General features: G+C 39.7%; 1 protein-coding gene across 1 annotated transcript; it reads left to right on the forward strand.

The window, feature by feature from the left end:
• Nucleotides 1-5,214: 5,214 nt before the first annotated feature.
• Nucleotides 5,215-7,777, forward strand: LOC118432519 (zinc finger protein 239-like). Its single transcript, XM_035844128.1, has 2 exons — nucleotides 5,215-5,297; nucleotides 5,801-7,777. The coding sequence occupies exon 2, from the start codon at nucleotides 5,803-5,805 to the stop codon at nucleotides 6,736-6,738; it is 936 nt and encodes a 311-aa protein (XP_035700021.1). The 5' UTR covers nucleotides 5,215-5,297; nucleotides 5,801-5,802; the 3' UTR covers nucleotides 6,739-7,777.
• Nucleotides 7,778-15,753: the final 7,976 nt, after the last annotated feature.

A 15,753-nucleotide genomic window follows, 5' to 3' on the forward strand; every position in this document is an offset into this window, starting at 1 on the left:
CGACCGAGCGTTCAAGATGGCGACGGCGTTGGTGTTTGATATACAAGGAACATCAGTAGCTGTGATTTGCTGAAATTGTAAGGCTTTAGAAAAAAAGGGATTAGTTTAACCTAATAACTACATATTTATACCATCAAGATACATTCTTTGATACCATTTTATGAAAATTTAGTAACAATACGTTTCTGACATTTATAACATATGAACTAAAACATTAAATGCAAATCACAGGGTAGGTATTTATTCTTTTATGTTACTTTTTAATTAAAACATTATCCAACCGATGCATCTGAACTGTAAATCCTATTATGGAAAGCAATGTAATAGTAGATAGTAGTTCCTCATTATTCGTGCTAATTAACTAGCAATTTGCATAATTTGCATTTCATTGTCTACATCTCCGACACACCAAAAACTGGAACCTCTATTTTTGCGTGGAGGTAATGAGTAAGGTTCAAAGGTTCTTCTTTGGATACGCTAGGTAGTTCGCCATAGCTGTACCCGCTGACTCATAAACGTCGAAAAAGATTAAAAATGAGTGGAAGCCATGTTGGTAATGATCGTGATTGACCTTTACTCCGGCCTCCCAATACGCTTTGCGTACATCACACCATCGTCCTTCAACACGTCATACTCACACGTCATCATGTACGTCTGTGGGAGACCTTTCAAATCAGCATCATCCGCCATTAACGGGCAAAACGTGGATCCAAAATGGTCGCGATATTTGGAATGTCAGGAAATTTGAGATTTCCCTCGGCCGGTTTACGAGTAACGCCGACCATTTTGGGATCCACGTACCCGACGTACTGAGATTTCTTAAGCTCCACACTTGTGTGATTATTGACTTCAAACCCTTTCTTGAAAGAGAGGTCATTGTTTAGATACCATAACCAATTCGATACCATTAGATATTTACTCTAGACTGTTAAAGTGACCATTTGCAATGTAGGAAGGCGTGGAAAAGTTTATGGCTTGCAGTGCTGGGTAGATGAGTGCCTGTGTCTTTAACTTAAGGTCCCCTCTCACTGGACGTGGGGCACACTTGCGGCATTGCTGCGTTCGTTCACTGCGGCACTGTTGTGTTAATTTCACCGATTTTGTCCTGCACTCACACTGACGTGCGGCACTGTTGCGTTTCTATACTAGATGAACATGTTATTAACAATTGCAGCGTTGTCAATTTATGAAAAATCACTGTAAAATTATGAGAATGCCCAAATTAAAATGCGATTTATAATGAAAATATTTCCCTTATGATAATGAATTATATGATATATATGCTATGAGGTCTCATAACACAGTATTTATCCGCGACCCCCGTCCCCAAAAGTAGTTCGTTTGAAAATAGTGCCACGCAGTACTTGCAAAGGCCGTAGTTATTCTTCCGTGTACAGCAGCGAGGTGGAAACTGTGGTGAATGGTAGAGTAATATATCGGTGTTGACACTGTATAAGTTGGATTACGTTGCTTCTTCGGCCGGCGGGAATTTGCGCCTTGATACTGTTACCGGTACTTCCTGTTCGTCGCCAGCAGTTCCTTGACCTCCGCTGGGGGTCAAATCAAAGTGTCTTTTATAGAAAAATGAGCAGGTAAATCTATGCTCATCTTCAGATATTTTGTAGGTTGTACCCTCGACTTCAACATACTAAGTTCTTGTAAATTGTATCTGCACCTTTCTATTTTTGAGTCGTCGATTTTTGAGTCGTCGAACCACCTGACTTTTGGGCCCTTAACCATGTAAATCCCCATAGGCGAACAACTTTGTTCTGAGACTCAAGGGGATTGTATGAAGGTTAAAAACCAACACTGGAAACAGGTGAGAATGACAATATACAAAAATATCGCTCTCATCATGAATCAAAGAATGTATCGGTCATTTCTATGGCATATGGGCCACATCAGGACGATATGTGTAACTTTCCGAGGTTAGAAAATAGATGTGGGAGGGGGGGGGGGGGTAGAAGTCACACGCCAAGTCTTCAGAAACAAAGCAAAGGGCAATTCTACTATTGATAAGTTACCGCAATAGTATTATAAATGTGACAAAACGACAATAGAAACCATGTTAGAAGGGAAAACGAATATCCATACATGTGAGTACAAGGTTTGTGGAATTCAGGAATGCATTCGTCATGGAAAAATTAAAAGGGGGAGGGGGCGGTAAGAAATGATCAGGCATATTTTATTGTTAGGATAGAAATTACGTTTTGCACTTTACATTTGTTTGATCAATTTTTCAATGTAGGAGTTTTAAGATTCAACAGAAACCGTTCGGCATATTTGTTATATTTTCATATATTCAAATATGTGTCCAATAGGTTAGACATGGCTAAGGCAGGATATGGGTCTCCTACTGATATTCCCCTGAAGCTCGGTGATGAGTCTCCTATTGAAGTTTCACGTGACAGAGATGCAGGCAACGGCGAAGACGAACAGACAACAAGCAAAAATAGTTTGTAGTGTCAATAAGAAGCACATACTGATGAAAAACCTTATCTATGTAAGGATTGTGGTTACAGGACATCACGAAAGTCCCGCTTAATCCAACATCAAGCATTACTTAAGCTATCAGCATGCCAAAAATCGTGATGATCCTTTGATCCATTCTTGACTTATTCTCTTTAAAAGTCTTTAAATACACCTCTTACTCTCTTTCTCAGTTACATATGTGACAACTTTGAAAGTATTATGATGGAATGCAGCGGATTTATGAACTTTTCCTAATCAATTATGTAAATTAGCTGTTAATTAGCATATAAGTTTCACATTATATAAGTCTTCACTTGGGCTATTTACATAACAAAAATCATGACGATCCATCTACACGTTCTTTTTTCTCATTAATTATGCAAATGAGGTCGTCATTTGTATGATAAATTTGTATTGACATTTCTCTCTTTCTCAGCTACATATGTGACACGTTTTAAAGTCCTATTATGGAATGTAGTGGATAAATCAAATGTCCTCATTAATTGTACAAATTAACTTTTGATTTGTATATTTGGTGTCTCATTATGTAGGTCTTCACTTACACTACCTACATACCAAAGAACATGATGATTCGTTAACATGTTCATATTTTAATTATGCAAATGAGGTCATGCTTTGCATAATTGATATCTATTGACATTTCTCTCCTTTTCAGCTACATATCTGACAAGTTCGAAAGTCCTATCATGGAATGTAGTGTATTTATAAACTTTCCTCATTAATTATGCAAATTAGCTGTTGAATTACATAACTAGTATCCCATTATTTAAGTCAACACTAATTCTATCTACATACCAAAAACCATGAAGATCCGTCAACACGTTGTAGAGATATTCTCGTCCAAAGTATGAAAGGAAACCGGCGCCTGCAGTACCAAAAAAGCCGCTAGGGTGCCCAAACTTACAGCACATACTTTCTGCCCCGTGGGCTATCTACCACTGAAAAATCACAGTATGTTCAGAACACGAGATATAAAAAAATTGAGTTTCCGCTGCAGTACGTTAGCAAGCCGCTAGGGGGCCATTATCGAACTTGACCTTCGTTTTCCCGACCCCTACCCACCTACAAAATATCATCAGGATCCTTCTAAGGCTTCTTGAGTTATGCTGTTGACACACAGACAGACAGACACACATACACACAAACACGCCCAAAACATAACCTTAGCCATTCTGGCAAAGGTAAATTGTAGTTTGCGAGGATTTTGAGTTAACGATAGAGTCATTTGGACGGTATTAGAAGGTACGCGTTCCTTGAACGTTAGAGTACAAGTCTTTGTGGATAAATTTACCAACTTTCCGCGTGGCAATATCAATCATTTTCGGTAGATTTGACTTTGGCAGGGTCAGTTAAGACAATCGAGGAAATGTTACTTGGCGGAAATCGCGGGAAAATTGACCAGTTTAGTTTTGATAAGTAAGTTTGACCAAGGCTGATATAATGTCCTTGGTTTGACAATGGCAAGATCGAGAAGGATAATTTTCTCATCAGTATTTATTGTCAGAATGTTTTGAACTGTAAATCTAAACAATTGGCTTACCTGTGCAATGTTTATATGAATAAAGATCAGTGGGTACTGAAATTATATGTGTAACTTATTGCTCTTAGTCAAAAGATCAGAATTTTCTTGGCAGAAAATCTTAACAAATGGGATAACACTGTACGGTATTTGTATTTCTACCTTTGCTTTTAAATGAGTATCTATCAAATAGGAGGAAGAAAGGCATGTACAAAAGAAATCTCGTGTACTTCTGGATAGTAGCAAGAAATCTAGAAGTAATATGAAGTACCATGCCTTAGAAATATTCTAAATAAATGTTAGAAGATTAAGGAAGATTCAAAACTAGATAAAGATGATTCCTTTTAACTTAAGGTAGGCTAGCAGAGCAGCCGATGTCCTAGAAAATTTTGATTTTCAATCAGAACAACAGGAGCACAATCAATGTAAAATGAAAAGAAAGACTGCTATGTATATATGTATATTATAGTCATTTCTAGGAAGCAAGAACAAGTTATGTTATTTAAAGTACAAGTTGTATGATATTCTTTCATGTGTGTTTAGATTTTAGTTTATTGTGTTGGCCATTGAAGGTTAGAGAGCGTTTTACGAATCTTCATTTATGTTATTTTCATTATAACGTTAGTTTACCTTTATGCGAGGGGTAACCTTTATCTGTTATTTTTGAAAACATGGTATTTAGGGATATCAAGTCGACGGACGGAATAAAATAGTGCAATATGTTCAAAATGTATTGCATTGTCCTTCTACTTGATATTGTTTTCGAAACAACAGATAAAAGTGAACTAGTGTTACGTAGAGAATAACAGTATACACTTAAAGTCCCTTTAATTAGCATGATAGATTTTTTTCCACATTTTGGAATGGACTTAATCAAATATGCTACCAGCCTTCTATTTATTTGTCAGTTTCACTTCCAAGCACCAACATCCAGGCTGCCAAACTTAGCCTCTAGTATTATACAGGGCTGGTGGCCCTGCTGAATAAAAAGAAAAGAAAACAACAATACAAATGAATTTGCGTGGACAGGATGATATCAAATACCTATATTATATTATATTATAGCATAGTATATACATATAAATGCTATGTAGATTTTGTAAGAAAGAAGACAAAGAAAGACAGAAAACGGTCATGTAGGCTAACCTTGCCGACACTATATGGGTAAGGAGGTACACGTAATGACCTTTCACCAGGCCAACAGTTCACCTTTCACCCTTTGCTGCTCCGGACAAACGCTAGCGCAGGAGGATTTTGTGGAGATAAAGATCAACACTAGAAGCAGGTAAGAACGACAAATATACAAAGAATAACTGCCTCATTATGAACCAAAAGAGGTATAGGCCATTTGTGTGGTATATGAACCGCGTTAGGAGTAAATTTAAGACTTTTCGGGGTGACGAAAAATACTGAGGTGGGGAGGGGGGTGGTGGTGGATGAAACCACACTTCAAGCCTCGAGTCGATCTAGACAAATAAAAGTTCGTTCGACTCCAAAAAGCTGGCGCCAGTATCATAAATGCGTAAATATATGTTAGAACTGAAAATAAATTTCCTAGTCATGCATGTGAAGACAAGGTTTGTGGGGTTTCTGTAATGGACTCATGGGAATTAAGGGAATTAAGAGGGATGGCCTTTAAAGTTACAAGAAGAAAAGAGTGAAGTTTCTATAGTTAATCAGCTTTTCATTGCATTTAAGTATAGCTGTATCAGAAAAAGTTCGGCTGTCTTATCATGTTTTCGATCGACGAATTCTTTAATCTATTCAAATTTATGTCCATCATATCAGGCATGGCAAATGCGGGAAAATGGTCTCCAATCAGTGTTCCTAAGGAACTACGTAATGGGTCTTCTGATGGAGTTTCATCTGACAGGGATCCGGACATGATAGAAGACCAGGTGCCAGCAAGCCAAAACAGTTTGGGAAGTCATTTAGAAGCTGATGCTGATAAAAAATCCCATGTTTGTGAGGATTGTGGTTACAGGACATCCTGGAAGTCCCACTTATTCCGACATATTAAAACTCATACCGGTGAAAAACCCTACAAGTGTGACCAATGTGATTATGCTGCTGCACAGAAATTCACTTTAGACATCCATCTTGCAAAACACACCGGTGACAAACCCTACATGTGTGGAGAATGTGGGTATAGAGCACCACAAAAGTCTGACTTATCGAAACATATGAGAACTCATACCGGTGAAAAACCCTACAAATGTGACAAATGTGATTATTCTGCTGCACAGAAATCCAATTTAGACATCCATCTTGCAAAGCACAAAGGCGGCAAACCCTTCATGTGTGGGGAATGTGGGTACGGGACAACAACGAAGGCTGGCTTAGCGAAACATATGAGAACTCATACGGGGGAAAGACCCTACAAGTGTGACCAGTGTGATTATTCTGCTGCACAAAAGTATACCTTGAACCGGCATCTAGCAAAACACACAGGTGACAAACCGTTTATGTGTGGGGAATGTGGGTACAGGACAGCTCAAAAGTGTGACTTATGCAAGCATATGAGAAGCCATACCGGTGAAAAACCCTACAAGTGTGACCAGTGTGATTATTCAGCTGTACAGAAATACAATTTAGAGATCCATATTGCAAAGCACACCGGTGAGAAACCCTACATGTGTGGGGCGTGTGAGTACAGGACAGCTGATAGGCGCCACCTAAACAGACATATGAGAACCCATACTGGTGACAAAAACTTACAAATGTGACCAGTGCGATTATTCTGCTGCACAGAAATCCACATTAAATCGCCATTTAGCAAAAATTCACACTATAAGGACAATTTGTATGGGAAACTTAACTAAATGACATCAGCGATATCTTACATTGTATTTTTCTGAACCGATTTAGGAGAGAAAATTTTGTAAGAGTGAGTGGTGTTAGTAATAATTAGCTTATCAGATGTTATCTGTCTCTAAGCTAAAGACGCTGATGAGAAGCTCTAAATGTGCGTATTTGATTTTAAAGCACACGTAAAATGTTACAACAGAAGTTTTTTTGTGTATTCGTTTTTGAGAACAAGTGTCCCAAACTGATGTCTCATCGGACAAAGTCAAAATTCTGGACACTGATCAGGACTACTTTTGTAATAGGTATAAAGGAGGCCATTCATATATACACCAGGATACTCCAGCCACGTACGGCTGAACAGAGACGGTGGGCGTTATAAACTTCCTGGCACATTTGTCCACTTACTGACGACACATACCCACGACGTTACCTGTTGTATTACGTTCTGTAATGATTGATCATCAGTATTGATCCTGCAGAACGCTACAGTGGTCGTTGAAAATTTGATCCGTGTGTACTTTTGTGTTTGAAGAGTTTAGTCTTGTACCATGGTGTCTAAAAGTAAGTATTTTTAGTTTTAGTCGGAATAACAGCTGTACAGTGTAACAAGAAGTGAAAGAATGTGATGCTTATTTTAACTCTTATATGGTAACCTATACAATATACATTATATACTAGTATATATTTTAGTATATTAATGATTATGATTAACCTGCGTTGAATGTTTTAGAAAAAAATATAATGGAAGTTTGTGTAACATGAAATGTAGTTTCTATGACTGATAGATAATGTAAATATAGTTGAGTTACTTTCAGTTATAACTGGCATAGATAACGTGGGCTATAGAGCTCAGTTAATTTAAGCTATCAAAAGTACAGGTTATATTATATTTTTATGTGTCGACGTTTTAATTTATTGTCTCTGCTATATAAGGTCAGATCTTTACCAGTTGTTATTTATAATAAAGACATGTACAACAGAGATCTCGAGTCATTTTGTGCAGTGGCAAAGAAATCAGATTCAGTGATACGACGAACCATATGGCTTTAAAAAAAAACTGTCCTATGAATATCAAGAACTTAGGAAGTTTCAAACTAGCTAAGATAGATAATTCAACAATTTTTAGGTTGAATATTCGAGCATCTGACTTTTTAGCAACATCCTAGAAACGTTTGAGCTTCATTCGGAATAACAGGCGCACAAATAATCTAACATATAATGAAAGACTGTTATGCATATTTTAAACACTTATTCACTGATCTATACAGTATACAGCACATGTTAATACATGTAATAGTATATTGATGATTACACTTAATTAAGTCAAACGTTGGTCATTACAAACAGAACTAGAGTTCCACAAAATCATACCTTTGCCAAATGAACCAGGTTTGTTATGTAGAAAGATGTCTGTAGACATAGGTATGCTTCTCATTACATATAATTTTATATGTTATTTGATAAAGTCACACCTCTATGAGTGCAAGACTGCAAGCAAACGCTTGTGCTAAGACGATTCCATTTTGGTAGTCAAAAGCTGAGATACAATGTTTTCCGAAATTCAGAAAAATAGGACCAGTGAATCCGGGAACCAAGACTTTAAATTGGACTGGCCTGACGTTAAGTTCTTAACAGTCAATGCTGTGAGCAACCTAATACTCCAGAGTAGCAAGGACGTTGGTACTGTAAGGTCACATTGCATATGGTAGGTGACCCAGAAGCACAAACACGGTGTCGTAGGCAGCAGTAAGGTCAACAAAAACCGCCCCTCTGACCTTCCCGGTTTCAAAGCCATCCTCAATGTGCTGGGTAATGTTCAGAACTTGACCACAGCAAGGCCTTTCTGGTCTGAAACCCGCTTGGTCGGGAGACAGTAACTCATCGCTTACGGGTCCAATACGCACAAGTATCATTCTCTCGTACAATTTGAAAAGGATGCACAATAATGATACAGGTCGGTAGCTTTTGGCGTTGGACGGGTCCTTGTTGGGTTTCAGAAGGGCGACCACTTTTGCTTTCCGCCAAACCTTAGGAATGGAAAGGGTGGTGGCACAGGTGTTGAACATTTGTAGCAGCCAGGCTTTAAATTTGGAAACAAAGTGCCGAATGACTTCAGTCGTGATGCCATTGAGACCAGCAGCTTTTCCGAGTTTCAGAGGTTTGATAGCATCTTCCAGTTCAGAGACAGTGAAATCTATGAACTCGTCCTCGCTATCCAGCATCACTTTCTCCATCTCTTCTTTCATCTTCTTCCGATGACCCCTTTCTTTGTTGAGAGGTTTGCCATTAAGCAGTAGCTGCGTAGCCACTTCATGAGGAGTCACAGCAGCTAGTCTTGCTTGTGGGTTCTTGTCAGAGTTTAACTCCTTGATTGTGGACCAGGCTTTCTTGCTGTTCTGAGTCATATCAACATTAGTGATAAGCTCTTTCCACCTTTCTCTCCGCTCTTCAGAAACTGAAGCCAGCACAGTTTCTCCCATTGCTATCGTTTCCTCTGCAAATGGGTCGACTTCGTATGCTTTTACATATTCCTCGTAGAGGTCCTTGCTGTCTTCACTTAGACAAGGTATATATGACTTGCGAAATCCTCTTGGGATATGTCTCTTTGACGTTTCCCATACAAGGCTTTGGAACTTATCGTAGTTGTTGGGATGGGGTTTCAACTTCCGAATCTTATCGTCAAGTTCCATAGTGAAATTCTCCCAGTTTGCTTTGTGAAAGTTAAACCTGGGGATGGGTTTCCTTGGTTCTACGGGTCGGATCACCGGCTTCGTGTTGACTGTGATTTCCCTGTGTTGTGACCTTGGTATGGGGTTTTCTACTGTTTTTTTTTTCAAAATTTTGTGACAGTCTGGAAGGCACAAACACCAGGTCTGGGTTGTACCCACGACGCCAGCGTCCGCTTATAAAGGAGGGTTTGTCTTTCGCCTTGTGTAGTAAGGTCAGATCATTGTGTGATGCCCATTCTTGAATCGTCTCGCCGTCTGAGTTGGTGTCTTGATAGCCCCAGCGAGTGCTGTGGCTGTTGAAGTCCCCTAAGACTAGGCATGATTTGCCAGTTAGGTCGCATTCCTGGGGCCACACAAATGGAGTTGGTGGGGGTTTGTACACTGAGAACACCTTGGTGTCTAAGGTTTCCACCAACAGTATCTCGATACCATGGGCAGACAGGTCCTAGGTTTTAACAATTATGGACTTATCCCGTACATAGACTGCACTGTAATGTACAGGGCTTGGGTGGTAGATCGCCAGATCCATGCCAGGGATCTTATATGACACAGCTTCCTTGTGAGTTTCTTGAATACACAGAATATCTGCATTCAGTCCTGTCAGTAAGTCGGCTTTCGTATGTGAAAGACCTTCTGTATTGAAGCTAATAATCTTGAGGCTAGGCATTTCGGGGCCGAGGGTTTATCCTTTTACCACCCCTAGTTTGCAGTTGTGGCACGTTGTGTAGCAATTGGTTTCCCGCAAGGGTTTAACAGGGGCACCACTTGAAGGTTTGCTACTCGCCCCCAACAGGACAACTCAAAAGTGTGATTTAACAAAACACATATGAGATCTCATACTGAAAAGCCCTACAAGTGTGACCAGTGTGATTATTCTGATCCACGGAAATCCAGTATGGAACCAAATTAAGAATCAGTTCACACTGCTTGGAAATTGAAAAAGGTCGGTACCGTAATGTACCAGCCAACCAGAGGCAATGCCCTTCATGTAAAGATGGTATTGAAGATGAGTATCATTTTCTAATGACATGCCCTGCATATAGCGTAGATAGACAAAAATTAATGGATATGATCACAAGTAAATCTAGCACACCTTTACCAAAGACGAACACATGTACTTTCAATCTACTTATGTCATGTCCAGACTACATATCTTCGTATTTAGGCCAATGCATTTACAATGCTCTAAAAAAGCGAGAATCTATTGTACAGTAACAGACCGACTTGTTTAACTTGTATATTATAATTACACTATGTCAATGCGCCATTTATGTTCACATTCCTGTACTATACATATATGTAGTTATAGATCTTAGACGAGTCATTGTATTGATTGACTTATCACCGTTGCCTTACAATTGTACCATGTACAAATGTCGTGCAATAAAGTTCATTCATTCTAGCAAAACACAGCGGTGAGAAACCCTACATGTGGGGGGAATGTGGATACAGCACAACTGCTAGGCGTTACCTAACCAGACATATGAAAATCCATGCCGGTGAAAAACCCTACAAGTGTGACCAGTGTGATTATTCTGCTGCACGGAAACAACATTTGGACATCCATCTTGCAGAGCACACCGGTGTAACAGCGATTTCGCCCCCCCCCGTGATCTCGCCCCCCCCCCCCCCCGAGGGGCGAGATCACTAGCGTTTTCGCCCCCCTTTAGCGTTTTCGCCCCCCCCCCCATACCCGCCAGTGTTTTCGTCCCCCTAAGAACATTGCTTCTCGGAGAGTTCTCAAGAGCAACTGGTTACTACTAGTACATACTGTAAATGCACTTAAGTTCGCGGGGATTTAATTTCGCTGTAGCGGGAAAATGGACTTTTCGCGGTGGTTTTAATTTCGCGGTAGCACCATGCACTGTAGTCTCTTACTGCCACGGAAAAATGTACGCGGTGGTTTTAAGTTCGCGGTGAAGTAGCCACCGCGAAAACCGCGACCATTAATCCACCGCGAAAGTTTCTGCATTTACAGTATTAGGTGCGCTACCTGGTACTATACTGCACATGGGGAGTAACGTATATGGTGTGTTACCTGGTACCTATATGGCACCTTATTACCTGAAATTGTTATACCTTGAAAGTCGATACTATTTGGTTTGGTGAAAACAATTCATTGAAATGAAAAATACATTTTTTTGCACTTGAGGTGGCATAAAAAGACAGCGCTATCGCGAACGTATAAATCAACACCATCTACGGCACGGAATAAGTCAGCTACATGTTTTCAATTTGTCACAGTATATTTCTTGTGCAGGAAACATTTCCAAAGCACTAACAAAAACACAAGTGAATAATAGTTTCTCATTATAAACACTATCTACGCGCAAGTTCATATACCTGTTGCGAAATGCTACAAAACACTGGTAAAGTACCAGTCTTAAGAAACAGAGGTAAATGAACCAGTTCATAAATACTAGAAAAACAGTTATATTGGAGGTGAAGATACCCATAGGCTAGGTGCTTATAAAAAATGTGCGATATTCTAATGACTACCTTATCTACATAACTAATAAAGACATTTCATACTTCTTTTGTGGCCAATTCATGGCAGAGACTTCATATTGGAGATATACATGTATAGGATGCTTGAGGACTGGTGAATACAATGAAATACATCTTATGTCGAGACTCAAGTACATACAATAAGGGGAATACAAGGGACCCAACCCTCCTTGTCCGAAACAACTTCAGCTGCCTTATCAACATGTAATTACGTTAATATTAATACTATGTATGGAGTTATGTATCAGACTCGTGTACTTATCATTCTGCAACTGCATTTTGTGATTTATACCAATCAACTTCTAAAATGTTATGTAAACCCGTTTTTTGGGGGGGGCGAAATCGCTAAAGGGGGCGAGACAGGGGGCGAGATCACTAGCCGGGGAGGGCGAGATCGCTAGTGATTTCGCCCCCGTGGGGGCGAGATCAGGGGGGGGGGGTGTTGAGATCGCTGTCACACCGGCGACAAATCCTTATGTGTGGGGAGTGTGGGTACAGAACAAAAAGTGTGATTTATCAAAAATATGAGAATCCATACCGGTGAAAAACGTTATAAATGTGACCAGTGTGATTATTCTCCAGCACAAAAATCCACAATTGACCACCATCTAGCAATGCACAGTGGGAGTGTGGGTATAGGACAGCGCAAAGGGCTAACTTATCCCGACGTATGAGAATCCATATTAGTTAGAAACACCATACTGTAACACCTGTGACTATGTTTTGCCGCCCAAACAAAGTCTATTCCCGCTGCCTCGAGATTTAAGAGTAATATCATCATTGTGAGTACATGTATTTAGCAGCTGTGAAATTATATGTTTTCCAAGTAGCTAAACACACCACTTGAAAACCAGAGCTCGAAATTTCTTTTCATGATAGGTGAACCTCACCTAAAAATTTAGGTTAAACAAGCAATCCAAAAAAGGCTTTGTTCTTTTTTTTCTGATACTTTAATTTCAAGAAGAATCTTAATGTTGTTGTACAATAGTACCTTTAGACTAAATGAATATAGTCAAAATGTCTCTAAGTTCTGAATAAGGCTTAGATTGCAAATGGAATAGGTCTTGCATTACAAACGATGGCCATGGCGACTGTTTTATTGTTTATAAGTACATTTTGTATTAATGGTTGTTGTTGTAGATGTATTGTATTTATGTTGAATCCTTTCGCCTGGCTGTATGTATGAAGATTGTTTTTCACGAAGAATGTTTGTAGGGCATTGCTGGTAACAAAAATAGCGATCACAAGTGTAACACAAATAGTAGTAGATTTACATGTTAGCGTAGTTAAGTCATCGCTTAACAACATTGTTTTATTGCCCGATAGGATTTATTAACAAGGAGCGATTTAAAGTTAGTGCACCAATATAAGCAGCGTCTTGTTATGAATACTCAAAACTGTAGAACCCGAAAATGTATGAGTGTGTATTTCTAACCATAAGTAGTAAACTTTCATTACGACCGTTTCTGAAAAAACAAGAGTTCGTAGACCTCAGGCCTGCATGAAATGTATTGGGTTTCTGTAGACCTATTGTGTATTTTTGCCTTTTTGTCTGTGGTACGTGGTTGGAAAAATGAGCTTTTAACCGTGTTGGTTGTGCACCATGCAAAAGTCTGACTCTGAAATTCCATTTTCTGAATTTGTAAGTTTGGACATGGATGAACATTACTTATTTTGGATTTCTTAAGTATGTAACCAACCACAGTACTTTGAAGTTGTTGAGACGCTACCTTTTTTTGTCTCAGATGGCCCATGCACATGTAGTTACTCTGTCACATGATATACTAATATCTTCCTATTTCAATGTACTGACCTAATGCAGCTGCTAAGTCTCCTTGGTTTGTGTTCTTCCAATGATATTCATTAAAGATTTATTTCTGGGGTGTTATTCACTTGACATCGGAATGTTACTTGCATAATTTGACCAATGATACTTTTATCTGTAGTTCCATAGACATTAGACAATATGAATAGTGGTAGCCCCCATGCAGCAGCAACAGTTAGTCCCCAGGGTGGTATGATATTTTCATTCAATCCATCCAACCCAAACCTAAATCTCCTGTAGTATCTAAGCCAAATTTAACAGCATAATTTACTATGAAAAATGTCCTTGTCAATCCCATTTATAGATGGCAAGCTGCTGGCAATGGAAGCTGTGAAAAGTTCAGAAGCTGTTGTAGTCAGAGCAAACACCCAGCAAACATCCCCGCAAACCAATGAGCAGTTGCTTAGAAGGGGAATTTCATCATATATTTGCCGCGACAAAATGCAACAAACGATACTGAATTTAAAACAGAACAAAGCTAAGCCTCCACCACTTAACCCTGCCTGTACCATAGATTAAGCAGGCCCAAAAACCAAGCGAATATGACTAGCCCAAAACAACAAATTACCTGTATACAGTATGGAAATGGCATTACCAAAGAAACAAAAAGAAACACAGGACAAATCATACACATACCTTTCTCTCATGCCCACACTCTATACAGTTCTCCTCCACATTAGAAAATTGCATCTTCTTCTGTTTAAGTTCAAGTTCAACCATGATTGCCAACAGGGTAAAGGAACTTGTACCGAAACTTAAAACTCAGTACTATACAGCTCTAGAAACACCACAAAGAGTAATAAGCAAACTCCAATTATACCTGACCAACAGATATATAATCTTGTACACTCCCGTCATCTGGCAAACTGTCAGTGCCACTAAGTAACCTGATACATTGAAGGTGGCCCAGGCCAGATGATGGTTCTACACCCAACCATAATCTGTTTTTAAAACCAAGCAGATATTGGGAGGATGCCCCAACCACACAAAAACAGGGTCAACCTATACAGTATCAAGTTCAAGCACTAGGAGGCCCAAAATCAAAGCTGACCACCAAGACACCACAAACAACTCACGTACCAAATAGCAACACAATGGTACCTTGCGTTCCGGAGATACAGCGCACGCCCCGTGCCCGCACTAAAGGTAACCTAAAATGTCAAGTTCAAGCACCAAGGGCGCCAAAATCAAAATTGAGCATTATTCAGCCACCGCCGACACATGTGCCAAATATCATCGCGCCAGCACCAGCCGTTCAGAAGATATAACTCCGGAAACACCCCTCCCGGACACAAAATTCGACCTGCCGGGTCAAGTTCAAACGCGACAAGGCCCAAAGTCAATCCTAGGCAACAGGCAACAACCCCCCACCCATGCACCAAAAATCGTCGCAATTGCGCGTATCGTTCCGGACACACAGCGCCAAAAGTGCCCCCAAAACACCAAAAATGCCACCTGCAATGTCAAGTTCAAACGCCAGGAGGCCCAAAATCAAACCTGAGTGTTAGGCTACCACCCCCAACCCACGTACCAAAAATCGTCGTGCTCGCACCATCCGTTCACGAGATACAGCGCCCTACATCCCCGGCTACCGAAAAGTTCCCACCAGCATCAAAACCATACCTGCATACATGCAGGTAAAAAATGCAGTAGTATTTTAAAATAATGCTTTACGTAAACTATCGCGTAAATCAGGCATCCAGTAGTTGCCTACAAGCAGATTGTCTATCTTTAAATAATGTTACATTGTACGGAAGAAAACTGTAACTGCCATGTAAGAATAAAACTGCACGTGCCCTATTCAATATTGACAATAAGACATCTCATAGTTCCTATTGCGTATATGCTGCCATGATGCGATCATTAATCGC

Source organism: Branchiostoma floridae, chromosome 15 (assembly GCF_000003815.2).
Source record: "Branchiostoma floridae strain S238N-H82 chromosome 15, Bfl_VNyyK, whole genome shotgun sequence".
Taxonomy (NCBI): domain Eukaryota; kingdom Metazoa; phylum Chordata; class Leptocardii; order Amphioxiformes; family Branchiostomatidae; genus Branchiostoma; species Branchiostoma floridae.

Coding starts and splice junctions, on each gene's coding strand:
- LOC118432519 (XM_035844128.1), top strand. CDS start 5,803: ATGGCAAATGCGGGAAAATGGTCTCCAATCAGTGTTCCTAAGGAACTA.